The sequence below is a fragment of the Venturia canescens genome, chromosome 2 (assembly GCF_019457755.1).
Source record: "Venturia canescens isolate UGA chromosome 2, ASM1945775v1, whole genome shotgun sequence".
Taxonomy (NCBI): Eukaryota; Metazoa; Arthropoda; class Insecta; order Hymenoptera; family Ichneumonidae; genus Venturia; species Venturia canescens.
The window spans coordinates 29,838,154-29,866,100 of record NC_057422.1 but is presented as its reverse complement, the minus strand read 5'-3'; the positions used below and the strand labels follow the sequence as shown (position 1 = coordinate 29,866,100).

Here is a 27,947-nt window from a genome sequence, read left to right as displayed (position 1 = left end):
CTGTAAGACTACACCTGATCATTTTTGGATGTGATCAAATATTTTGTCTGCGGATAACCATGGAGACATACAAAATTATAGCATTTTGCTTGCTTCAACATGCATCGTATCTGTCACTTTTTTCTTGAATGTGTCATAATAAGTTTCAAAAATGTGGTTCATGTAATTTTGAAGTGTTTTTCCCTATAGCACCAAAGTCTGTATAACTGGTACGTAGCAAGTACCTATGAACTTTGATATTTCTGTGAAGTAGCAGGTATGCCAATCTTTTAACTTTTTGGTTCCGACTGGAATATATTAACGAAGATATTCATTACTAAAGTCTTCCCCTACTTATTTCTGAATAGGTCTGAAATTACTGTCTTCAGAAACTAATGCAAAGATACATGAAACAATTTTGATTTCCGCTCTCTTTCAATTGCGCTGTCTTTTTTCTTTTTAACTATGGCATAATTAATTTCATGAATCTGTGGTACTTTTGTCCGTCTGTATCATAACATAGATGAAGGAATTGCAGCAGATACTGGCAAACTTTGAAAATTCTGTGTTTACACTTGTGCGCCAAGTATTAGCACTTCCTATTTTTGATTATGGAATATGAGTATATATAAATTATGAAAATTATTAAAAAATTATAGAATCAAGAGACGCGGTAGCGGCTCGACGCCAAGTATTAAAAGGAAAAACTGCAGCGCAAAAGAAAAGCCAGCGCGAGCCCTGCCGCTACTCTTATATACGCGAATATGCCGGTTTTATGACGTCACAGAATTTTCAAATGGCTCTCACAAATAAAGCATTTCATAAAAGAACTTGAAAATTTGTGACGATTTTTTGTCGATTTTTCTCTTTCCATTGGTCTTTGTTGCAAGTAAATCCGTCCAGTAGATCCTGAGATATGTAACGTTAGTGATTTAAAATCCATCTTTTCGGGATTTTCATTTTCTTAGAGAAAGAGGGGCGTAAGTTACGCTTGTTTACATTTGGACTTACGTCCTTTGCACGATTTCTTACTTTTGTCACACTGTACGTCACGCACTACGCTGAACGCGGCTACCCCCTCTCCTTCTGCGTCGCCGAGCGAGAGAGACAGAGAATGGGCGCACAGCGGGGGCAATACCAGCTCCTGGTTTGCGCATAAAATATGTATATAATTATATAATATATATTTTATTTATTAATATTAATTAATAATAAAATATTATTATAATAAATATTTTATTATAATTAATATATAATATAATATATATATTATATTATACTATAATATAAAATGATAATAATACAATAAAATGAAAAAATTGAATAATACGAATAACATTAAATAATAAATAATAAAAATAAAAAAAATATAAAATTCTGGTCGACGCCACTGGATTATTCGAGGATGTCTAGGGCGATAGCTCATGGGTTTTGGAGGACTAGGTTTAGGTACATTCTATCGTGATTTTCGATTTCTAGGTGGACGACCCCATAGTTTTTTATGTCCAGATATATTCCTCCATGGCTTTCGTCGTCTAGGTATGTTTTTTCATGGTTTTCGAGGTTTGGGTCGACGGCTCCTTAGTTTTCGATGTCCAGGTATGTTTCTCCATGGTTTTCATGGTTTCGGATAATTTCTCCATGGATTTCGATGTCTAGGTATATTCCTCCATGGTTTCTGATGTGCGAGTGTATTTCTCCATAGTATTTCTCTATAGTTCTTGATGTCTAGGTATATTCCTCCATGGTTTTCGCGTTCGAGGTTGACGGCTCCACAGGTTTCGATGTCCAGGTATGTTTCTCCATGGTTTTCGTGGTCTCGAATAATTCCTCTATGGGTTTCGATGTCTAGGTATATTCCTCTATGGTTTCTGATGTGCAGGTGTATTTCTCCATAGTTTTTAATGTCCAGGTGTATTTCTCCATAGTTCTTGATGTCTAAGGTATATTTCTCCATGGTTTTCGTGGTCTAAGTATGTCTCTTCATGGTTTTCGCGGTCGAGGTCGACGGTTCCACAGTTTTCGATGTCTAGGTATGTTTCTCCACGATTTTCGTGGTCTAGGATAATTTCTCCATGGGTTTTGATGTCTAGGTATATTCCTTCATGGTTTTCAATGTCTAGACGTGTTCCTTCATGGTTTTCGTGGTCCAGATATATTCCTCCATGGTTTTCGATGTATGGATATGTTTCTCCATGGTTTTCGTGGTCTAGGTACATTCCTCCATAGTTTTCATGGTCTAGGTATATTCCTCCATGTTTTTCATCGTCCAGGTATATTCCTCCATGGTTTTCAATGTCTAGGCATGTTTCATCATGGTTTTCGTGGACTAGGTAGATTACTCCATGGTTTTCGTGGTCTAGGTAGATTCCTCCATGGTTTTCGTGGTCTAGGTATGTTTCTTCATGGCTTTCGCAGTCGAGGTCGACGGCTCCACAGTTTTCGATGTCCAGGTATGTTTCTCTCGGGTTTTCGTGGTCTAGGATAATTCCTCCATGGGTTTCGATGTCTAGGTATATTCCTCCATGGTTTTCAATGTCTAGGCATGTTTCTTCATGGTTTTCGTGGTCTAGGATAATTCCTCCATGGTTTTCAATGTCTAGGCCTGTTTCTTCATGGTTTTCGTGGTCTAGGATAATTCCTCCATGGTTTTCAATGTCTAGGCATGTTTCTTCATGGTTTTCGTGGTCTAGGATAATTCCTCCATGGGATTTGATGTCTAGGTATATTCCTTCATAGTTTTCGATGTCTGGATATGTTCCTACATGGTTTTCGTGGTCCAGGTATATTCCTCCATGGTTTTCGATGTATAGATATGTTTCTCTATGGTTTTCGTGGTCTACGTAGATTCTTCCATGGTTTTCGTGGTCTAGGTATGTTTTTTCATGGTTTTCGCAGTCGAGGTCGACGGCTCCACAGTTTTCAATGACGAAGTATGAAGGACCACGAAAACCATGCTCCTTCATGGTTTTCGTGGTCCAGGTATATTCCTCCATGTTTTTCGTCGTCCAGGTATATTCCTCCATGGTTTTCAATGTCTAGGCATGTTTCATCATGGTTTTCGTGGTTCAGGTATATTCCTCCATGGTTTTCGATGTCTGGGTATGTTTCTCCATGGTTTTCGTGGTCTAAATTGATGGTTCCACAGTTTTCGATTGCTAGGTCTGAGTTTCCATAGTTTTTGTTCTCTAGGTATATTTCTTCATCATTTCCGTGATCTAGGTCGATGACTCGATACTTTTCGATGTCTAGGTATGTGTCTACATATTTTTCAATGTCTAGGTATATTCCTCCATGGTTTTGGATGTCCAGGTATATTTCTTCATAGTTTTAAATGTCTACGTATGTTCCTTCATGGTTTTCGTGGTCCAGGTATATTCCGTCATGGCTTTTGATGCTAGGTCAACAATTCCATAGTTTTCGATGTTTGGTTATGGTTCTCCATTTTTTTCGATGTCTACGTCGACAGCTCCATGGTTTTCGATGGCTAGGTATATTTCTCCATGGCTTTCGTCGTCCTGGTATGTTTTTTCATGCTTTTCGAGGTCTAGATCAACGGTTCCGTAGTTTTTAATGTCCAGGTATGTTTTCCCATTGTTTTCATGGACTAGGTTGACGACTTCATAGTTTTCACTATCCCGGTCGATAGCTCCATAGTTTCCGACATTAAGGTGAATTTGTCTATGGTTCCCGATATGAAAGTCAACGGCTCCATAGTTTCCGATAGTGTGGTGAGTTTTTCTAAGGTTTTCGATATCTAGGTCGTCGGCTCTATAGTTTTCGATGTCTAGTTTGGCGACTATAGGGTTTTCGATGTCTAGGTGGATGCCTTCGTATTGTTCAATATATATTCGACAATTTTATATTTCCCGATATTTAGGTAAACGGTGCAATGGTTTACGATATATTTCGTCATAGTTATCGATAACTAGATCTACGATTTAATAGTTTACATTGACGAGGCAGGTTCAGACGTTACAGAAGACCATGAAAAAATGTCACTGGACACCAATAACCATAAAGCTGTGGTCTTAGACATTGAATACCATGGAAACATCTCCTTGGACATTGCAAACCATTGACAGTATCCATGTCAACATGGAATCCATGAATGAGAAGAAGATAGTTTCAAAAATCATTTTTCCAAATAAACAAGTGGAGGTTTCAAATTAAGGAATAGAAAATGAAAATATCATCCCATTGCATAGGTATTTCCCAATCTTTCATTGGAAAATTCGAGTTGCTGAATGGATAATCAAAATCGTCACCATTATTGCTTGTAAAAGGTTTCAACTCACATGAACATAACCGCACAGTTTTCGTCCGTCTACATAGAAAAATTGGCTGTGTCGATTGCTTTTGGCACATAGAGAAAAGCACTCAACTTGAAACAAATCGTTTTAAAAATTTTCGTCCAAGACGAGGAATGTATTTTTTTTCTTAAGTAAATATTGTCACGCCTCTAAAAAATAAGCTAAATCAGAAAAAAAAATAATTGACAAAGTAAGAAAAGAACGCCAATTATTAAAAGGTCGCGACCGTAGTTTCCAATAATTTACTATATTTGCATTTTCAATAAAAAACTTCAAAATATAAAAAAAAAATGAGATCGTTTTCTGAAGTTGACAAATATATTGAATGAAATACGATTCCTATATAGTTGTCACGTCTCGCAAAAAGAAGTGAAATCAGTAAATATTAAAACTTCAAAAAGTAAAAAAGGCACGCCAAGTATTAAAAGGTCGTGACCGTCGTTTTAAATGATTTTCTATATTCGCATTGTCAACGAATAAATTTTAAAAAATGTTTAACTGTGAAAAAATATGAGATCTATTGTAACATATACAGTGAATGAATTACGTTTCCTGTAGGAATTCTGAATTTTGGAAATAAAAAAAAATGAGATCATTTTCCAACGTAGCCAAGTACAGTGAATGAATTAAGGTTCTTGTGGAATTCATTCGTGTACACTTTTAGCCCTAATCCCTCACTTATTCAGAAAAATTTTCCAGCAAACGTCACAGAGCAACAAAGGTTTCTCGAATAATTCTGCAATTATTAAGAGATTATCATCTGTTTTTATGCTAGCTCGGGTTATAAACTTAAAACAGTTTACGCGTACAAGTGCATGCATTGTATCTATACGATGAACTGCACAAATTCATTTTCAACATTACACACAAGCTTGGCGTGCATGGTTTTCAATCGGAAGCTCGGCGAAGGAATGCCTCATCCGTCCATATATTTGAAGAAAACTTGATGATCCTCTCATGTAATTGTTTTTTAATTTGCCATCCCTTTTCCATCCAACTATTTTATTGAGTAGTCCGACGTGAGATCCCACGCTGTGTACACAAAGAAAAATATCTATTCTTGACTAGTTTGACTGATAAATTCATTACTCCAAATGTTTCGTATTCAACGCGTTTTCTTTTCTCAAATCAATGTTTACACAGCTTACTTCTTTGTTCATCCATTTCAATACTTGTGTAATTCATCCAATCATCTGCCCATTTGGTAAAAAAAAGAGTGTACGGACAAACGAGTGAAAGTGACGCGTGGATAAATTAAAATGCGTATGGGCATGAAAGAATGGCCGTATCTATCCGTACAAGATAAAGGCATATAAAGGGATTGATTGATTTCATTTCTTTATCCGTTCGTTTAATCGTTCAATTTTATCCACAAATTTCACCCATCTGTATTGTTTACCAAATCATTATCTAACAGGGCCCCTCTTATTTTATTGGGGGATCGTTTTTTTTCACACTCGTTCATACAATTCTAATTAATTATTGTTTTTATAGTAAATTTGAACAATTGTCTCTTCCTGAGCTTCCGATTGAAAACCATGCACGCCAAGCTTGTGTGTAATGTTGAAAATGAATTTGTGCAGTTCATCGTATAGATACAATGCATGCACTTGTACGCGTAAACTGTTTTAAGTTTATAACCCGAGCTAGCATAAAAACAGATGATAATCTCTTAATAATTGCAGAATTATTCGAGAAACCTTTGTTGCTCTGTGACGTTTGCTGGAAAATTTTTCTGAATAAGTGAGGGATTAGGGCTAAAAGTGTACACGAATGAATTCCACAAGAACCTTAATTCATTCACTGTACTTGGCTACGTTGGAAAATGATCTCATTTTTTTTTATTTCCAAAATTCAGAATTCCTACAGGAAACGTAATTCATTCACTGTATATGTTACAATAGATCTCATATTTTTTCACGGTTAAACATTTTTTTAAATTTATTTGTTGACAATGCGAATATAGAAAATCATTTAAAACGACGGTCACGACCTTTTAATACTTGGCGTGCCTTTTTTACTTTTTTTAATACTTACCTGATGATCCGATGTCCTGGAGTCCGCGAACCTAAAAAAAGAAAAACAAAAATGATTAGAAAATAATTAAAATAGCAATAGAATGAGAAGAGTACTTACCTACCTAAAAAAAAAAGACAAAGAAAGAAAAAAAAAATTACTCCGGAAAACAACGAAAAATAATTACTCACCTGCTGAAATAAAAAAAAAAAAAAAAAAGAGGAGAATGGGGGAGAAATGAGAAGAATTTGGGGTAAAATGAATCAAGGTAAAACGAAATAAGGTATAAGAAGAATTAAGGGAGTACGAGGAGTATGGAATTGAAGTAGAATAGGGGATAGGAAATTTGAGAGCGGGGTAGGAAGAATCATGAAAATATGACAAAGAACCTGAAAATCAAAGAAAATAAATTGTAAATTAGAATAAACCTGAAAATAAAAGAAGAATGAATGGTGAAAGAGACGAGAAAAAGGGAGCGTTGAGATCCTGAAAATAAAACTTGTAAAAAAAAAAAAAAAAGAAAGAAGAAAAAGAAACACGGTGCTGAAATTGAAAAAACAATAAACCTAAAAAAAAAAAAAAAATAATAAATAATAATGATGATGAAAACCTGAAAATAAAAAGAAAAGTGGGGATAAAAACAATAAAGGGAATGAAATGGACGAATAAGAAGGGAGTGGGAGTAATAAGAGATAAAAGGGGACGAATAATAAGGCTACGAGCGAAAGAGGGGGAAAAAATGATCTAATGGGAAGACAAAAATAATAAAAGTGGGGTAAGATGGGCGAATGAAGTGCAAGAAGAAACTGAGCAGGATAAAGTGGGGTAAAATGGACAGAAATAGAGAAGTGGGGGAAGTGAAAGGAGTGGGGATAGAGAACGGGTATAAAAGTCGGAGCTGCAGGCTCCGGAGCGTCATTAGAGCCGCAGTCAAGCTTCAAACAACACCGGGAGCTGCCCAAGCGATCAAACGACCTCGGGAGCTCTACCGTATTATCCAAAGTGACTTCGACAGTCTAAATCTCTACGACTACCGAGATGCGAATCGACCCAATCATCCCGGGAGTTCCAACGCCTTCTCCATGGCCAGCCACCTGGGAAGGAAGTTTCGAGATCATCATACTGGAGTTCCTTAACCCAACAAATTTTTCCTACACAACTCTGACAAAATTTGAGGAACTGTGTGCATTCGAGGAGCAGTTATTCACTGACATCGCAGAAAGAAACCACTATCCAAGGGTTTATGCTTCCATCGACCGAATATACGCGGTCGTCAGTCAAGAAACTGCCTACAGAGGGAAATTGGTCGACGTGGAAGATGGAGAAGCTACCTTACTGCTTATCGATAGAGGGGTTACTCTCATGCATCCGGTTCATGAGCTTCAGAATCTACCTCATCAATATGTCAACGTGCCTTCTTTCTGCACGAAAGCATTCATTTCGGGAATCAGGCCATTTTATGGAAACAGGTGGGAGATGACCTGCAGCCTCCATTATCAACGGAAGCTGGTTGATCAAAAAGCTAGAATCACTATCATCGGCGATCATCCTACGAAGAAGGGCCACGAAGTTCACCTTTTCATAACACCTCAACGGGTCAATCTGGGAGAAAGCTTGGTCAGGCACCAATATGCTCTACCTGGCGAATATCGATTCAGCCTTCGGGACGACGTAAAGTGTGCAACGCCTGAAGAAATACAAAGATTGGCGAATGGAGAGCAACTACAGGAGCCTTTCAATCCTATTGCGGCAGAGCTGAGACAACTAGAACATCTGCAACTCCTAGACTTGGAAGAAGAACAAATGAACGAGGTCAATCAACTCCGCTGATGGGAGACAAGCTGAAAAACATAAAGAACATCGAGAAACCTGTAAATCATCATCTTCAAGACATCATCGCCCTGTCCTCCCTTTATCCCCAAATCAAATTGCATTTTTAAATTGTCTACGGTCCCAATCCCATTTTCGGTTTTCGAAAGTTTGAAATTTTGTATTTTTCTTTCGTTTTGACTCTTTAAATGAGTTTTTGAGAACAAAAAGCATCATTTCAAAGATCTTTTTGTTCTGGGGGGCATTTGAGACGTAACACTCGCGTGGCGGCCCGAGCCCGCTCGAACTATTAGATACTACACGTGTGAAAAACATCGCGGCACGATGACGGGCGTGCGACCCGACCGGCGGCCATCTTGGCTACTGGCACAAAGGCCCGAGCGAGCCGGCGGGCAACGCACTGAACGGCGCCACAAGCCCCAAATTCGAACCAAAATTGTATTTTTATTTTCAGTTATTCCCAATCCTTTTATTAATTAATATGAACGTAATTAGGGTCAAAATGACGGGAAAAATGGCAGCTATCCGAGGAAAATAATGAAAAGACTAAAATTGGTAACAAATTTGTATAGTTTCAAATAAAAAGAAACGCGAGCTCATAGCGCATGCGCAGGCATAAGCGTCGATGGGCTACAGGACCCGAACGTGACTTTTTACGATTTTTCAAATAAAATTAAAGTAAATGTTATTAAATAAAACAATGAAGCCGAATCGCTTAAATAATTAAACAATAAGAATTGGCATTGAAATTTCATTATTTTTAAGTCGTGTAGAGCGGAAAATTAATCAAAGCGGAATTCGGCGCATCGGGCAAAATAGTGATCAGCCAATAGAAAGGCGCGAATTAAGGCAGCGAGCCAATAGGGAAGCCCGTTACAAAAGAATGCGCAGAACGCGTCCGAAACTGAGAAATTCGGCGTTTGAGAGAATTTAGAGTGGGGAACGGGGTATAAGAGTCGGTGCATGGCTCATTCGGAGGCAGTTCACCCTACCTCTAGAACCAACTCGGATCTCCTAGAAGAACTAGCAGACTCAAATAGAAAAATACACTCTATTCTGATATAACCTAAAATCCTTTTTCCTATTATTCCTTTGGATGCCTGGAGTATTGGTGAGACTCGGTGACGTATCGATCCCGTAGTCCAGGGTCCATTCCACATAACCTATAATTTCCGAATTTTGCTGCACGGGGCATTGGTGAGACTCGGTGACGTATCGATCCCGTGGTCCGTGGGCAAAATTACCTAACCTAGTGAATGCTCAGGACATTGGCGAGACTCGGCGACGTATCAAGCCCGTGGTCTGGGGTTCACATCCTAACCTGTCTTGTGTTTTTGAGCATTGGCGCCATTCGGCGACGTTTGAGGCCCGTGGTCAAGCACAAACTTTCCACCTAGCATTTTTGGGTTTATTGAGAATAGAGGCGGTAAATAAATGATTTTATGATTAATTATTATTAGATTCAAAATGGTTTCATAATTTATCCGATTTGGTTGGGTCGAACGAATTAATTAGCATTAGAATTAAATAAATCAATAATCCGCACTCCATTTGAACCATTGTACGACTCCGAAGTCAAGATAAATCATCTAATCAAATTATAATCGATTATAACAAATAACAAGCAGATAAAAGCGTTGATTCAAGAGGCAGCGGTAAGGCTAGAGTTTGTATAGCATCCAAACGATCACAAATTGAAAAAAATTGTAAAAACAAAAGCGTACAACACTCTTGAATTGCTAGGAAGCGTAAGAATTCAGGGTCAAGCGGATAGGATTACAGGACATCGGTTGTCAATTAGTAGTGTTGCGAATTTCATTATTTTTTGTTTGTTTTTTGTCTGAAAAATCTCATGCAAGCGGAAAGGAGAGGCAATAGAATAAGCAGGGGCACGATAAACCATAAGGCGTTCTTTATTGTATAAACAAAAACAAAAACAAATTTGAAAATTCAATCGAAATTTCATACAGTAAAACGCTCCGTTTTTCCGGGTCTTTCGAGTCTTCTCTCGCCTGACTTGGTTAAACAACGCGGACAGACAAAGATTAAAATTAAAAACGCGTATCATTTTGTAAAAACATAATTAAAATTAAAAAACGCGTATCATTTTGTAAAAACATAATAGTATTGTTTAATAAATTCATTTTGTTATCTTATCAAAACAATTCTCGTCTCTCGTCTCGTTCATACCTGCTCCTTTTGAAATTAAGGTAGCTCGAACCGACGCGTGGCGGCGTTCAGGCCGGGTCGGCAAGAGCGTTACGTTACAGTACGTAGTGAATAAAATAAATGCCTGCGTTGCCTGTATTGCTGATACGCATACAGATATTAAAACTCTGTTTTTTATAATTTTATTATTATTTATTCGATTTATTCTTCTTTTCTAATTATATTTTTATTTATTCATTTTTTTCAGTACGGCCGAGAACTTGAACGCTTTGGTAGCCAACTCCATCGTACCTTCGGAGAATTCATATAATGAGGATGTTGCAATGTCGGACGAACAACTTTCCGAAAGGTATGTCAGCGAATATTAATGTAAACCCCTCTTTTTTATAATTACAATAAAATACAAAATAAAACCCTCTTTTTTATAATTTTCTTATTATTTTTATGATTTATTCTTCTTTTCTAATTATATTTTTATTTATTCATTTTTTTCAGTACGGCCGAGAACTTGAACACTTTGGTAGCCAACTCCATCGTACCTTCGGAGAATTCATATAATGAGGATGTTGCAATGTCGGACGAACAGCTTTCCGAAAGGTATGTCAGCGAATATTAATGTAAACCCCTCTTTTTTATAATTACAATAAAATACAAAATAAAACCCTCTTTTTTATAATTTTCTTATTATTTTTATGATTTATAACAGGTCGGCCGAGGAGTCTGTCGAAGAACTGATGGAGGTCGATGGAGGAGCGGACGAAGATAGAGCAGCAGTCGGCGATAAGTATGTCGTCGAATGAAAATAATGCGTTGTTTGCTCCCAAAATAAACTGGAAAATGAAACTTTTAATTTTTTTAATTTTGTAGCCTAGAGGATCCGGTTCCACGGGCGGAGCCAGTCAGGGCCAGGGCAGGGCGTGCCTACTCGCCATTACCAAGTAGCGACTCAAGGTCAAGTGATGATGATCGGGACGAAGAAGTGCCAGAATTCTGTGAAGACTTGACCTTGGGCGTGAAAGAAGAAACGAAAATAGTATTCTGGAATAATGTCGAAGAATTCAGCGTTTCTTTTCTCAAAAATAAACTGTACGCATCCTGGCTCAACAACAAAATTAAAAAATGTAGCAGGAGGGCTTTTTCCCTCGCACCAAAAGACATCGTTGTTGGCCAGATGTGTCTCGCTTCAAAAAAAGGACACAATAAACGCGGAAAAATCCAAAGCATCGACGGTGAGTGGGTCAACCTAGACATCGTTGACATTGGTGTTACCAAAAAATATCGGATCCAGACACTGAGGCAACTCCCGGAAGACTTGCGAACCTATCCAGCACTCGCTTTCCGGTGTCAAAGTAGTATCGGAGAGGCATATGCGAATGCGAATCTCGTGGAATTGATCGATCGTTTTACCCAAAGTGAAAAGACGTTCGAGATTAAGCCAGTCGAACGTCTAGGAGATCACAAGTTCAGAGTTGAACTGTTCCTGAGCGAAGACTTCGAGACCGCGGTGGCGGAGGAAATGGGTAAGTAACTTGCTTCTTCGAAACATTTGTGTCCGTCGTTTGTTGGAATGAATTTGGATTTTTGTTCAATCTTTTTACAGATCGGGAAGGGAACGAGGAGGAGTCAGCTTCATCAGAAAATGATGGTCAATCCGCTCATGCGGAAGATGTAAGAAATATGGGGCATTTGGTGCGGGGACACAAGATGGTCGAAATCGCGGGCTTTTCGCTCTATAGGCCGAATGAATACAACAGGATTAGGAAGGATCTGCATTGGACCGCGGGAGAGCAGAGTGAATTAAGGTGCCTTAACGAAGGGTGCAACTTCACAGTTAGCAAGGGAAAAAAGGAGGTCATGAGAGACCACTGGATGGCCCACCATAGGAATAAAAAATATATGTGTGTGTATTGTTTTAGGGAAGAAGAAGTTAAGAACTTTGTATCCACACGCTCGCTTGTGAATCATTGCAAACGTGTGCACGTCGAGGAGAGAAGAGATTAAAAAAAATAACAAAATAAAAAACCGATAAAATTATGGAGACCAAATAATTATTATCCTGGACATCGACCCCATATCCTAAGTAGCCCGAACTCTCGTCGTCGTCGTTATCTTCATCGTCGTCTTCGTCGTTGTCATCATCATCGTTGTCGTTTTCATCGTCGTCGTTGTCGTTGTCATCATCATCGTTGTCGTTTTCATAGTCGTCGTTGTCGTTTTCATCGTCGTTATCTGCATCGTTGTGATCATCGTCGTCTTCGTCGTTGTCATCGTCATCGTTGTCGTTTTCATCGTCGTCGTTGTCGTTTTCATCGTCGTCGTCGTCGATTTCATCGTCGTCTTCGTTGGGTCGCACTTCGATGTTTGCATGGAAATGGATGAAACTAGGCTGTTTTCAGCTAAAATCGTCGTAATCAACTTTTGTTTACAACTCCAACAAACTATACTCTTCGTACTTTAAGATTGGAAACTCAATTTTTTTCATTTGCTCAAGGGAGATGAACCTTTCTGATTCAAATAAAACTCACTTAAATTGTTTGATTTATGACTGTGTCACGAAACCTGAACACTTTGGTGATACACAGTGGAAAATTGAGTGAGACAAAAATTTGATACAAACGTAAATACTCTTACATTGACCATTTTAAAACTGTCAGAAGATTCTAGAAATCAAATTTCAATCCTCTTGAAAATTAGCTCGTTCAATCATTACCTGTAAGCGTACATAATACAAAAACATTAAGAAAATCGGACGTCAATATACAGAATGTCAAATGTCGTGAAATATTATGAACCACGGGGAAAAAAAACTCGGATAAGTACATTGATGGTCCTGCGTTTTCCTGCATCACGATCTATGCTACGGTACATGCTACGATCTATGCTACGGTCCATGCATCGATCTATGCTACGATTTATGCTCGGTACATGCTACGATCTATGCTACGGCACATGCTACGATCTATGCTACGGTACATGCTACGGTACATGCTACGATCTATGCTACGGTCTATGCTACGGTACATGCTACGATCTATGCTACGATCTATGCTACGGTACATGCTACGATCTATGCTACGGTACATGCTACGATCTATGCTACGGTACATGCTACGATCTATGCTACGATCTATGATACGGTACATGCTAGGATCCATGCTACGGTACATGCTACGATATATACGATCTACGCTTACGTTACATGCTACGATCTATGCTACGGTACATCCTACGGTACATGCTACGGTACATGCTACGATCTATGCTACGGTACATGCTACGATCTATGCTACGATCTATGCTACGGTACATGCTACGATCCATGCTACGGTACATGCTACGATCTATGCTACGATCTATGCTACGATCTATGCTACGGTACATGCTACGATCTATGCTACGGTTCATGCTACGATCTATGCTACGGTACATGCTACGATCTATGCTACGGTACATGCTACGATCTATGCTACAATCAATGCTACGATCTATGCTACGGTACATGCTACGATCTATGCTACGGTACATGCTACGATCCATGCTACGGTACATGCTACGATCTATGCTACGATCTATGCTACGGTACATGCTACGATCTATGCTACGGTTCATGCTACGATCTATGTTACGGTACATGCTACGATTTATGCTACGGTACATGCTACGATCTATGCTACGGTACATGCTACGATACATGCTACGATCTATGCTACGGTACATGCTACGATCTATGCTACGATTCATGCTACGGTACATGCTACGATCTATGCTACAATCTATGCTACGATATATGCTACGGTACATGCTACGATCTATGCTACGGTACATGCTACGATCTATGCTACGGTACATGCTACGATCTATGCTACGGTACATGCTACGATCCATGCTACGGTACATGCTACGATCTATGCTACGATCTATGCTACGGTACATGCTACGATCTATGCTACGATCTATGCTACGGTACATGCTACGATCTATGCTACGGTACATGCTACGATCTACGCTCGGTACATGCTACGATCTCTACGGTACATGCTACGATCTATGCTACGGTACATGCTACGATCTATGCTACGATCTATGCTACGAACACATGCTACGATATATACGATCTACGCTTACGGTACATGCTACGATCTATGCTACGGTACATGCTACGATCTATGCTACGGTACATGCTACGATCTATGCTACGGTCCATGCTTCGATCTATGCTACGATTTATGCTCGGTACATGCTACGATCTGGATGGATATTTTAATATTATGCAAACTATTACACGACAACTCTACTAATTTGACTGGATTTCGCTACGTGAAGCAGAATGCTACTAAAAACGCATACAACTTAATATTTCTCGCTGTAAGCTGACTATACTGCAATATTGTTGCTTACAATGTATTAGAATTTTGGATACATTTTATAAGTCGGAAAAATTAGCAAATTTTATCGCTTACAACTTTTGTAAGTTTTTCTCGGAGCAATCCAAGACAAGAAACAAGCTCGGTAAAAATATAATTGTTGTCTATATCAGTACCAAATTTTCCCAGCTTCTCCCTCAAAATTTCCTCAATGCTCCCACTCACTTACTTTCTACAGTGCAAAACTTAAATCAGCCAATAATTAATTATTAATAACAATAATTAATTAATAATACTATCTTTCTTGACGATTAGTGCAAATGGATTGTCCCCATAATAATATTAATGCATATTCATTAAATTGAAAAAAAACGTTGAAAGGTGGGATCGAACGCACGATCTTCAAAATGTAAACGTAGCAGTGAACCAGTGTACCATAAACGTACCTAGAGGATCATTGGCAAAAAATGGTAGCACTTTATATGTAAATGCCGCTTGATATACTAAAATGTTATGGAGTAGATAATTACGCTCGAATATATTTGTTTAAACATTTAATAACAATATCATTCATTCCAGGATATTCGTACATACATCGGTTTATGAAAACTGCTCTTTACAGTTTTTTCAGTAAAAACTTAATAAAAATCCCCAAAAAAAAAACTTCAAAAAAAATACGGCTATCTTGAAAAACGAATTTAAATGTAATCCGATCGTAACCAAAGCGGGCCCCCAAGGGCCACGGGGCCCGGGGCGGACCGCCCCTACCGCCCCACTCTTAGTCCGCCACTGGCGGTGTCGCCTACTTTGTTTCGTGTTGTGAATTACTACTTTTCCCTAGGAGCAACCCCTCTACCTTTTGTGTCTCAGCTTGAGCTAAGTAGCCGGACCGTCCTCGGTCACTCGTGTCTCTCGTGCACTCTGTACCTTATTTTTTTTGGCTTTACCATCGTAGAGAAAGAACGGAATTAAGTTCGGAGAATACTCTCATACGGAGAATCGTGCGAGAAGACGAGACGGGTGAGCCGAGAAGGGGCGAGTCGTACCTTCCCGAGAAATCTCGTTACAGTACTTGTCCCAACCTTTTTTTTCCTAAGGGAATTGGAGGTTTTATATCACGACTTTTTTCTCTAAAGTTCCTCAATGTTATTCCGTTGGCTATAGGTAAGACGAAATAAGTACGTCGTTTCGCTTTGTTTACCTGTGTGGGAAGCAAGACTACTGTGAGTTATTATTTCTATTCATTATGCTGGCTCGGGTCCACCGACCGGCTCAGCCGTTTAGGATATCGGACTGGCAGTGAGGAGGAAAGAGATGGGGATAGGAAGCAATCTCAGGTGTCCGTCGTTGCCCTGTTTACATCAGGCGCGCAACGGACTCTGTTTCATCATCGGCTGGGGAACGCAAGAAGGATGAATGTGTAGAAGTGGGTCAGTTAATAACTCGGGAATTCCCTTTATCGTGTAATAGCCCGACACAATGCGGAGAGACACAAAATAAAGAGGATTGCTTTGGAATTATTCGTCGAATTGTTATGCCCGTGAAAACTGTCTCGTAGGGACGAGTGATCGCGGACGGGTAATTTAAAGGGTTATTGCCAAATGAGTTGAACTTCAGCTCAATACTTTAAAGCAAGTTAACGATAAGTTTATTAAAAATAAGAGTTACAAAGTCGAGGTGTGATTACCTCGAGACCAATGACCGTTAGTTAATTCGGTAATCGTTTGTCGACAGTCGCAGACTGCTGATCCGTGCTTTGTCTTTATATAGGTTCATTCAAACCCCCTAGATTTGCCCCTCCTATCATTACTTTTTAAGTGATCGATTTTGAAATGCATCATTATATGCTTCTATAGTACGCAATTCCTGGGTTGATGAGCTAGCGCTCGATAGTCGAGAATCGTGGTTTAGCCACGTTAGCAGTTTAGCAATTTAACACTTAATAATTGAGAAATTGGAGCAATTAGTAATTTGACAATGTTTCTAGTGGACTGTTACATGCTTATTCCAATTTGTGTTGTCGTGGGCACAACATAATGATAACACCAGCACACAAAAAAACAGTGGTCAGTACTTTTGATTAGACCCACGTAATTCTATGTATTTTGACGCGCTGAATCAGAATTTGGGGCCAATTCAACGCCTACACCCACCAATTTTGAGTAAATTGTAAAAAACTGCTAAAAATGTAAAATAAACGCATTTTTGGGTATTCGAACATCTTTCTTGATCTATATAATGCATGATTTTCATGTAATTTGATCCGCTGAATTAGAATTCCGGGCCGGTTCAGCACCTACACCCACCAATTTTGATGGAATTGCGAAAAACTGCTAAAATTGTAAAATAATCCCATTTTTGAGATTAAAATGTTTTTTTGACCTATATCATGCATGATTTTTCTGTAATTTGATGCGGTGAATTTGAATGCAGAGTTATTTTCGCTTATACACCTTCAAAATATTGAGTAAGTAAAAAAACGCATTTTGGAGTACAAGAGATTTTTTTAACCTTTATCATGCATGAGTTTTAAATAATTCATGTGCTCAATTCGTATATATTTTCATTATTTTTTGTGGATGTTGGAAGAGATGCAAGAGTAATGCAGAAAATATGAGAAAAGAACTTTATAGACATCACACCGTTGTTCTTGTATAACGAACTCTTTTTTCCTCAAATGTTCGGTGCAGTGGATTTCTCGCAGCAGCATTGTGAAAGAAAAATCTGCTAGCTAAAGGAGCGTTAGCTTACTTTTATCGTGATGATATGATGAAGAGAATTCTTTAGTATATTGTTTGAATGTCAAAGGCTTGATTGATACATTAAAACCTAATACACGCAAAGACGATGAGTAGAGACTATTTATCGATTCGTCAAAAAGAAGTCTCAAAACTATTCTACTCCATAACGGAAACACATACGCACCCATTCCAATAGCACACTCGATTGAGCTGAAAGAGACTTATAAAAATTTACAAATTGTATTGGAAAAAATAAAGTATTCGGAACATCTCTGGCAAGTTTGTGGTGATCTGAAAATTGCAACAATACTTTTAGAACAACAATCGGGTTTCACAAAAAATCCCTGCTTCTTATGTTTATGGAATGGTAGGGACAGGAAACGGTAATTATGCGGTTTGAGGCCTTTTTCCGAAAATGGTGGGAAATTTTTTTTTTCTTCGCAAAGCACTTACTTTCTATGTAGACTTGCATATTCCATGGGGGGAGGCAAACATTTCCCATAAATTCCCATAAATTATGGTGTTTTCACTTTAATTCAAGAAAATCTGGAATATTCCCATACTTACCTTCAGGAAAGGGAAGGGAGGAATGTACAACACACACACGCACACGCACACGCACACACACACACACACACACACGCACACACACACACGCGTGCGCGCGCACGCACACAAGTGAAAAAAATTGCACTACGTTCGCAAGATATGCGGCCCTGAAAAGGGCCAATGAATGATGTGTGACGTTTATGATGATGATAATGATGATGATGATGAACGTGATGTCGAAGATGTTGACCGTGGTGTCGAGGATGTTGACAATGATGTTTCCGTCTTCATAAATCCAAGGATTTTGAAAAATGCATGAAATCGATCACGATGATCCGGGTACTGGCGTTTGAAGAAAAATCCTGCGATATGATTATCCATGTGGTATTCGCGGTGACCATATCGTGGGACGTTTGCTTGGACCTCCCTCAACGTGCGCTCAATATATTGAGTGTGAGCACTAGTGTCAGGGTCAACAAAATTCAAGGAATGATTGACTTTTAGGTGTTCGAAATTTTCTGATGTCAAGCAGTCGTATGCTTTCCAACAATCAGACATAATGGTGGTTCTTGGCAATATATTTTCCTTGATGATCTTTAATAATGTTGATGTTTTTCGGTTGGGAACTGGACCGATGAATATTTTTCGAGATTCACGCTCAAAACCGCCGAAAATCCACTGGCCCTCAATGATTCGACCACGATTATATTTTCGTTTGCCGAATTTTGCCTCATGATTTTCTTGAATAATAGTGAAAACATCATAATTTATGTGAATTTATGGGAAATGTCATGACGAGCGGGAAAGCCAAGTCCCTGTTCGAGACTCGGAGCCCAAATTGGAGCCTTTTTTTAGGGGTGGAAGTAGATTATAAAAGTCTCTTTTAGGAACTCCGAGTCCTAATTGTACGAGTAATAATCCGAATTTAAATAAATGAAAAAAAATCAGATCTCCTAGGTGAGGTTCGAACCCATGACCCTCGGAGTTTGAGTCTGGGGCGCTATCCACTACACTACCAGACACCTTGGATTCAAGAAATAACGGAACTTATATATAAATTCAGAATCACGGTTTATATATGAGATCTGTTCCTTCTTGAATATAAGATGTCTGGTAGCGTAGTGGATAGCGCAGCAGATTCAAACTCCGAGGGTCCCAGGTTCGAGTCTCCCTCAGATGATGCGGGTTTTTTTTCGATTTATTTTAAATCACTGGTGAAAGGCAATACGACCAGACGATGATGATCCGCGGCTGAAATTCCGGGTCCCGAATAAAGACTCGCATTTTCTGGTTCCTCGTTCTAAAAAGACCCAATTTGGGGCTCAGGGTCTCGAATAGGGACTTTTATTTTCCTGTTGCCTTGCAAAAAAAAGTCTCCGATTAAGACTCGGAGTCCCTAAAACAGACTTTTTCAATCTCCTTCCACCCCTAAAAAAAGGCTCTAATTTGGGCTCCGAGTCTCGAATAGAGACTCGGCTTTGTCGCTCGTCGTGCTCGAAAAAGTCCCGAATTCGGCCTCGAAGTTCTGAATAGGAACTTCGTTTCACCCTTAAATAAAGTCCCTATCAGGGACTCCGAGAGTCAATTTGGGGCTCATGACGTTACATCGGTTCGGACCGAACGAGGGGAAAAAAATCCGTTTCGGGACTTAATCTGGGTTTCACTTGTCCACTTAAGTCCCGAGTCCCAATTGGGACTTTTCGTGAGACTTGCTGATCCATCAGGGATACTGCGGTACACACCTGGTGGTACGCATACGTAATCGTCTGTGAAATCAACCTCAGCTTTCGTGCCAGGAGTCACAACGTTTGTTCCGATTTTAATAAAATTTTCTTTGCCGTCTTTCGGTATATGTAAAATAGTCATAGGTATGTGTATTTCTGCTAAAGACACAGCCTATCTACCGTGCAAAGACATACTTTGTGGTAAATTTGTAGTGTAGCGGGTTGTTGTGTTTTCAGGGTAATATTTCATACTGCTATTGCTAGATAAAACTATGTGGAATTCATCCTTTATTATGCCACCTTTTATTATACTTTCGACCTGTTTGATGCAGTTACGCGAACTCTTGATAATTCTGGTTCATAAAAAATACCATCAATCTCTTCACCATGAAGATCGTGTAAAATATATACGAAAGGCTGTCGCGTCGTTGATACATGGTGTACTTTGAACAGCTCTTCACTCCAATTACCCTTGTAGCCTTTTGCAAAGGCTGCCTTCGCACTATTGATATATACAGTATCACCTACACTGTATTTAGGGGCCTCTTGACTGCAATGCTTTTTATACCGCTGCATGAGATTTGTTCGAGCTCTAGCAGCTGTGCGAAACGTTACACAAGTTGGCGCCATTTTTATGCCACTATGTAACGCGTGATTATACGCGTGGATAATAAAACTTCGAAAAGTAAAAAAAGAACGCCAAGTATTAAAAGGTCGCGACCTTAGGTTCAAATGATTTTCTATATTTACATTTTCAATATAAGATTTCAAAATATAAAAAAATGATATTTTCTTCTAATCTATTTTATTAAAAAAAAATGAGATCTCACTCTAACGTAGCCAAGTACAGTGAATGAATTACGGTCCTGTAGGAATTCATTCTTGAACACTTTGAGCCCTAATCATTCACATTTCTTCAGGTTCCAGCAAGCGTCACAGAGTAAGAAGGGTATCTAGAATGATTCTGCAATTATTAAGAGATTATCATTTGCTTTTATGCTAGCTCAGGTCATAAACTTAAAATATTTTACACAATGAGATACAGGAATCTTTTATTAAATAAAGCGCAAATACGCGTATACGTGCATGCATTGTATCTATACGATGTAGTACACAAATTCGTTGTCAACATTACACACAAACTTGGCGTGCATGGTTTTCAAATGGAAGCTCGGGAAGAGACAATTGTTCAAATGTACTATGAAAGCAATAATTAATTAATATTGTATCATCGATTGTCAAAAAAACCGTTCCCCAAATAAAATAAGGGAGGCCCTGTTATATAATCATTTGGTAAACAATATAGATGACTGAAATTTATGGATATAATTGAACAATCAAACGAACGAGTAAAGAAATAAAATCAATTAATCCGTTTATATACCTTAACCTTGTACAGATAGATACGGCCATTCTTTCATGCGCATAAGCATTCTAATTTATCCACGTGTCACTTTCACTCGTTAGTCCGTACACTAATTTTTTCACCAAATGGGCAGATGATTGGATGAATTACACAAGTACTGAAATGGACAAACGAAGGAGTAAGCTGTAAAAATTGATTTTAGAAAAGAAAACGGATTAAATAGAAAGCATTTGGAGTAATGAATTTATCAGTCGAATTAGTCGAGATTGGATATTTTTTTTTATGTACACAGTGCGGGATCTCACGTCAAACTAGTCAATAAAATAGTTGGATCGAAAGAGGATGGCAAATTAAAAAATAATTACATTAGTGGATATTCAAGTTTGCTCCAAATATATGGTCGGATGAGGCATTCCTTCGCCGAGCTTTCATATGAAAACCATGCACGCCAAGTTTGTGTGTAAGGTTGACAATGAATTTGTGTACTACATCGTATAGATACAATGCATGCACTTATACGCGTATTTGCGCTTTATTTAATAAAAGATTCCTGTATCATATTGTGTAAAATATTTTAAGTTTATGACCTGAGCTAGCATAAAAGCAAATGATAATCTCTTAATGATTGCAGAATCATTCTAGATACCCTTCTTGCTCTGTGACACTTGCTGGAACCTGAAGAAATGTGAATGATTAGGGCTAAAAGTGTTCAAGAATGAATTCCTACAGGACCGTAATTCATTCACTGTACTTGGCTACGTTAGAGTGTGATCTCATTTTTTTTTAATAAAATAGATTAGAAGAAAATATCATTTTTTATATTTTGAAATTTTATATTGAAAATGTAAATATAGAAAATTATTTGAACCTAAGGTCGCGACCTTTTAATACTTGGCGTTCCTTTTTTACTTTTTGAAGTTTATGGTAATACATATTAAATAAATAGTTCAAAACGGTACAAAAACTCAGCGGTGGCCCATTTATGATTGGTATAAGAATTTATGTTTTCATAATAGATATATATATTAAAAAATAAGCAAATCTGTTGGTCCTGAAACACTCAATACTTCTCATTTCTCTGATTGGAACTCAGTCGCTACATGCAGAGTTTAAAAATTTTATACATCGACATGTGTACATCAACTTGATATCTCTGGGTATGATACTGTGAATAGAAAAGAATGCTTTAAAATGTCATTGGAAGTTTCCTGGTGGACTTGGTGAGCATTATATATATTTTTTCTCTCTCTCTTTCTGTCAAATTTCACGGAAAATCAATCAAAAAATTCGTTTCATTGAAAAATTTTCATATCTTTTTTATTCACAACGATTTGATTAAAAAAATTGAAAATAAAATTCATTAATGAGGGGGGGGGGGGGGGGGAAATTCCTCAATAATACAAAATATTCATAAACTTTACGGAAAATAGTTTTAATCCCACAAAATTGTGGACACATTCGGAATCGATGAAACATGAGGGGATCATCGTGTGTTATCATCATCATCTCCATCATCATGAGGGAAACATGAGGAAACATCAAACATTCGAAGAATATCAAACAGTTATAAGTTGCAGAAAACTTAAAGAAAATCATTGGATAAATTATTTTCGATTATCATAATAGAAAGAGTGGAAAACTTTCGAAAGCCTTATTTTCAACGTTAATAAGAGTTTTCAATTGAATTTCAAGCATTGGACACACGAAACAAATATCTAGGGTTTAAATTGTTGACTATAATTATTTGTCAAAATACGGCTTTCGATTTATTATTTGAAAACAATAAGAAAGAGATTATTTGCAAAAATTCAATTTATTCTAGCATACATGACATGGTATTCCTCAATAAATCGACCAATGTTTCAATTACGAATTCCACACTCTGTTGATATTTGTTCTTGAGTTCATAAACAGCAAGTTACATGAGATAAAAGAGAATTTTTTACTATTACAACTTTTTCTTGCCTACTAGTTGTCAATTGTTTTTCTTAATTTTGCAAAACAAATAAGTAAGGACATACAAGAATATATGGATGTGACGAGTACTTTTGTATCGTATCAAGAGACTCGGTAGCGTCTCGGGACAAGTACATTGACAGCCCTGTCGTCTGCTGGCCCGAGGCTCTCGCCGAGTATACTTTCTCTGAATAAAACGATTCGCCGTGGTGGGGGTAAAATTGGCAAGTGATTTTTTTGAATTACCGAAGTTGTGAGTCATCTGAGGCTTTGAAAATTGAACTTTCAGCTAATTAAGAAATTCTCTTTCGATTGCGCCCAAAATCAACACGATCGGTGGCGTAATTGCTGAGAAAAAACTTTGCACGGGCTCAAGATTATGCAAACGTTACTGACACATCACGAGTTCGACGTATACGTATACGCGTTTTGACGTAGTTAGTGGTAGTAGAGTTGTTGCCTCTACGCATTCTGATTGGCTCAACGATGTCGGCTCCTCCAGCTGCTAGGCCGACCGCGGGTGAGGCTCAAGTGCTAGAAGGCCTAAACTAGCGAACAGTCATTCTGTATATCTATATATGCGTTATACAGAATGCCTGTTCGCCATTTTAGGCCTTCTAACTTTTGATTCGTACCCCGACCGCGCTCAGACTCCATGGATATTATATTATATATATATTGAAACGGCACTCCCTTTTATTCGAACGAAATATCACATTTGAATCCCGCGCCACGCGAGCTCGTACTTAGCCGCTCGACACGACTCTCCGTGGCTCGGCGTAAAGGCGATCGTCTTATTGAATAAACTCTTTTCTCTCGTAATTACTTTCATTTTATGTTTTAAATAACCCAATTAATTTCATTTTGATACAAGGCAGGATTCAATTAAACAAAACAAATTAAAAAGTCGGTGTCAAAAGCAATAGTAAGCGTTCAGAGAAAACTTGTCCAGAAAAGTCCAATTACACACTGGATCCAACGGAAATGGCCAGTCGCAATCAAGCTATTGGTTCCAGGAGAAATAATCATTGAAACGATCAGAAATTATCAATTTAACAATAACAAAAAGAAAATTTGATTTATTTTAGAAAAAGCAAAATATGAATTTTTGGTCGTTAAAAACATTTATTTTAACACAGTGATCATTAAGTTCTCAAAAGCGAGGGAAAACAGCCTCTAGTTTGTCCAGTCACAGTTCGAGCGGGAATTGGAGAACCAATCCCAGAATTTAGGAATCGAAACTCTGGTTCGAGATTATTTTCCAAGAGAATCAAAGTCCAAGTTATTTTTAGACTGAATTATGATCATTATTCCTTTGTCTAAATCAGTATAAAAGGCCGTGCGGAGCAGCAACGGCAGCTCATTCTTGAATCAGCTCTCGCTCTAGTACAGAGGTAGTGACTCTGGAAACAAGCTCCAGCAAACCCTAGACCTTAAGAATTCCAAATTTCACGCCGAGAGGGAGGGGACTGTGCGATTCCGTGCAGGCCAAAGATTCGAGGGTGAAATTCCTTTCCGATCACGCCAAGAGGGAGGGGACTGAGCGATTCCGTTCAGGCCAAAGATTCGAGGGTGATTTTCTATCCATTCAGTTTGAGAGGGAGGGGACCTTGCGATTCCGTGGGGTCTGAAGATTCTCAAACTTGATCCATCTTTCCTATGCTAAAGAGGGAGGGGACCCTGCGATTTCGTGGGGTCTGAAGATTCTTGGTATAGGACCATTTTCAAAATTGTCCTTTTTAATTTGTTGGAAGCATTAATCATTTATTTTGAGAGCATAAGCCTCCACTATTCTCTTAGAAGCGAGGGCTGATTAAAATAAAAATTAATTTAATTGTCAAGAAAAATTTAATCAATCTCAGTTGATTTATATTGAGACAGTCCAACAATAGCCTTTAAAATTGTATAGAAGCAGAGAATTAGACGGATTGATTAAATTTGAGAATTGAGAGAAATAGGAATTAATTTCTGATCTCACAGATCAGAACTTATAAGAATTTATCAAAGAGAACAGAAATAATTACAATTGGACACGTTTCTTGATATTCGAGAGAGAAATCATAAATTGGACAAGTTTCTTGGACAAGTTTATTGAAATTAGAGAAAGAAAACCTAAAATTGGACAAGTTATTGATATTAGAGAGATATTTTCATTCGTACCACGAAACACCAACGATTCGCATCGCATTCTCATTTGTTTAATAAAGTTACTTTGAATAAACACTATTATTATAATTTTACACACAAATCCTTAATCTCTCGTTCATTTCATGCCTGCTCCTAAATTTTTAGTAGCTCGAAAACACGCGTAACGGGTGACGTCATAAAAGCGTACCGTTACAATATATATATATATATAAACCACGCGTCAGTTTTCGATCATCGTATAAACAAACGGAGTTTTGACATTATGAAATGCGTGTGGGATAAATAAAAAAAACTTTCGTCATCTAACGAAGTGCATAGTACTAAAACCTGTGGAATGCTAAACTACGCCGGTATAAAAGCAGTCGCGTAAATGTAGTCTGTGATCTGTGTGTGAAAAAGAATAAAATAAAAAAATACGCGGTGCATGTCGACGAAACTTTTTAAGATTTCATTAATTCGTTTGACTGAAAATAAGTTTATCATATATCATTTGTAATTAGGTTATATGATATCAATACATCGATACGCACATCCGAAACCACCCGCCGAGACATGTTTTCGTACTGAACGTCATTTTGACAGGTGAGGTTATGATCCCCAAAGTGCTGTTGTGTGCGGACTCTAATTAATAAATGAAAATGGTTAGTGAAAATTGGTTAATGTATATTTTGTTAAAACTTGTGGTATACTAAACCGGTATAAAAGCGGCCGCGTAAATGTAGACTGTGATCTGTGTGTGCAAATAAAACATATAAAAAAATGCGCGATTCATATATGTCAACGAAACTTTTCAAGATTTCATTATTTCGTTCGATTAGAAATAAGTGTCAACTGAAATAATCTTTCAATTAAACCAGAGTTCGCGGAATATTGTCCAGTGTAAATATATCATCAGTTGCGTGATTACATATCATGTGTAATAATGTAGGTCATATATACGAGTTCCCTTTGATAGCTGTGTGGTAACGAACCGGCCGGGGTTTGACGTTACGAAGTGCGGGACAAATGTAACAAACGTTCACATAGTTAGTGGATAATATAAATAAGGCAAATCAGTTTATCAAAAATAGGTCTGGAAGTTGTAAGGAAAAATGTTCGTCAACCTATAACGTCAAATTTTCCTTTTGCGATCTGAAATATTATGGTTGATAATTAATAAAACAAGAACACACGGAACTGTTAGTATATATAATGTGAGAAACTCTAATCGAATAAATGTTTTCTAATTTATTTCTTGTGTCATCATTATTTTTGAATATTCCCATATTTTGCTTCCTATTGAGTTTGGCTTTGCTCTTTGCGATCCTTGTTTTGACTCTATCGATTTGCAGCGGATCGATACATATTATTAATTGGTTGCCTAATATGTGTCCTTTAATTTTCTACTATTTCTTCATGCTGATTGTGGTAACGTGATTCAAGTGGTTTCCAACTATGATCATCAATCGCACATTTTGTATATCAGATTCTCAAAACAGTTTCTGGTGTTGATATAAGTGTAGTTATACTTTTTCCACCTGTTCTGTCGAGTAATAAATTTTGAAATTTCTTCCAAAAAGTCTTTGGATGCTCATTTTGCTGATGATATGAAAAGTCGTATCTTGGGAATGCTGTATGCAAACACAAATTTTGATAACAAAACTTATGGAATGACATGTATGTTGAGTATTTCCACTTTGCAAACTACAAATATGGAATTATTATAAAAAAAATTCATTCGAATAAGTCTACTGTTGCTCAGTTTTGGATGCGATCAAATATAATGCCTACCAACATCCCCAGAAACTTACAGAATTGCTGAATGCAATGTGCGCTATGTCATTTTAATGTAACATCATGACTTTTGACAACTTTTCATTATAATGCTGTAAATTCGGATCATTGAAATACTGCAAAAATCTGCAAACTATACAATTTAAATACTGTGCCATTCATTTTACATTTTGACTCTAACTGTAACATATATATGAAGTAAAAAATTGATTATAAAAGTCTTCAGTTGCTCATTTATGGATAGATTTGAAATTGCTGTCTTCGAAACTCATTGCGCAGATACATTGACTCTGAAATTTCTGTGGATAAATATATATGCGACGGATCACCCCTTATCTTTGATTATGGTAATATGTAATGGAACTTGGTTCGGCAAGGTTTTAAGTGTTCCTTTTCAAATAGTATTGAAGTTTGTATGACTGATATACAGCGAATACTTCCAAACTTTGATATTTCTGTGTTGCAGCATGTGTGCCAATCATTCAAATCATTTACTCCAACCGTATCATGTAATCTAGAAAATTTATCACAAAAGTCTTCCGCTTTTCTAAATACTTCAATTTTCTTTTTCTACTCCATTGTGAGTTTTCGAATTTCTAAATTCTTTTCTGAATTGTCCTGAAATGGTTTTCCTCCAAAACCAATGCAGGTACCTTAAACGTCTTTGAATTCTGTTGCTCTGTTGAATTAAGTTCGCTCAGTTTTTTTTGCTGCTTTGAGTTTTGGCATAATAAATGTTAGAAGTTTTCGAGTACTTTTTTTCAGCAACTATCAAACTGTGGATAATTGGATCTCAGCGGCCACTTGCAAACTTTGGAAATATATTTCATTGGGGGCACGTTTTGGATGAAATGAAATCTCTAGATTCAGAATGCAAAAGCGACATTCAAAGTGGGCAAATCTGTTGGATTTTTCGTGTCTTGAATTTGATCTATCTTTCATTTGAATTTTGAAGAAAAGGGATAAATGAAATCTGTTCTATTAAGGAAATCTTTACGTCAGTTGTTTCTTGGTATGAA

At 37.7% G+C, this 27,947-nt stretch overlaps 2 protein-coding genes across 6 annotated transcripts in view; one reads left to right on the top strand and one right to left on the bottom strand.

Moving 5' to 3' along the window:
• The window catches only part of LOC122406617 (solute carrier family 23 member 2), a 1,354,473-nt gene that overhangs the window by 498,733 nt on the left and 827,793 nt on the right, over positions 1-27,947 (bottom strand). The window lies entirely within an intron of this gene.
• On the top strand, positions 10,856-12,341 carry LOC122406618 (uncharacterized). Its single transcript, XM_043412175.1, has 4 exons — positions 10,856-10,904; positions 11,014-11,091; positions 11,175-11,827; positions 11,908-12,341. The coding sequence occupies exons 1-4, from the start codon at positions 10,879-10,881 to the stop codon at positions 12,306-12,308; spliced, it is 1,158 nt and encodes a 385-aa protein (XP_043268110.1). The 5' UTR covers positions 10,856-10,878; the 3' UTR covers positions 12,309-12,341.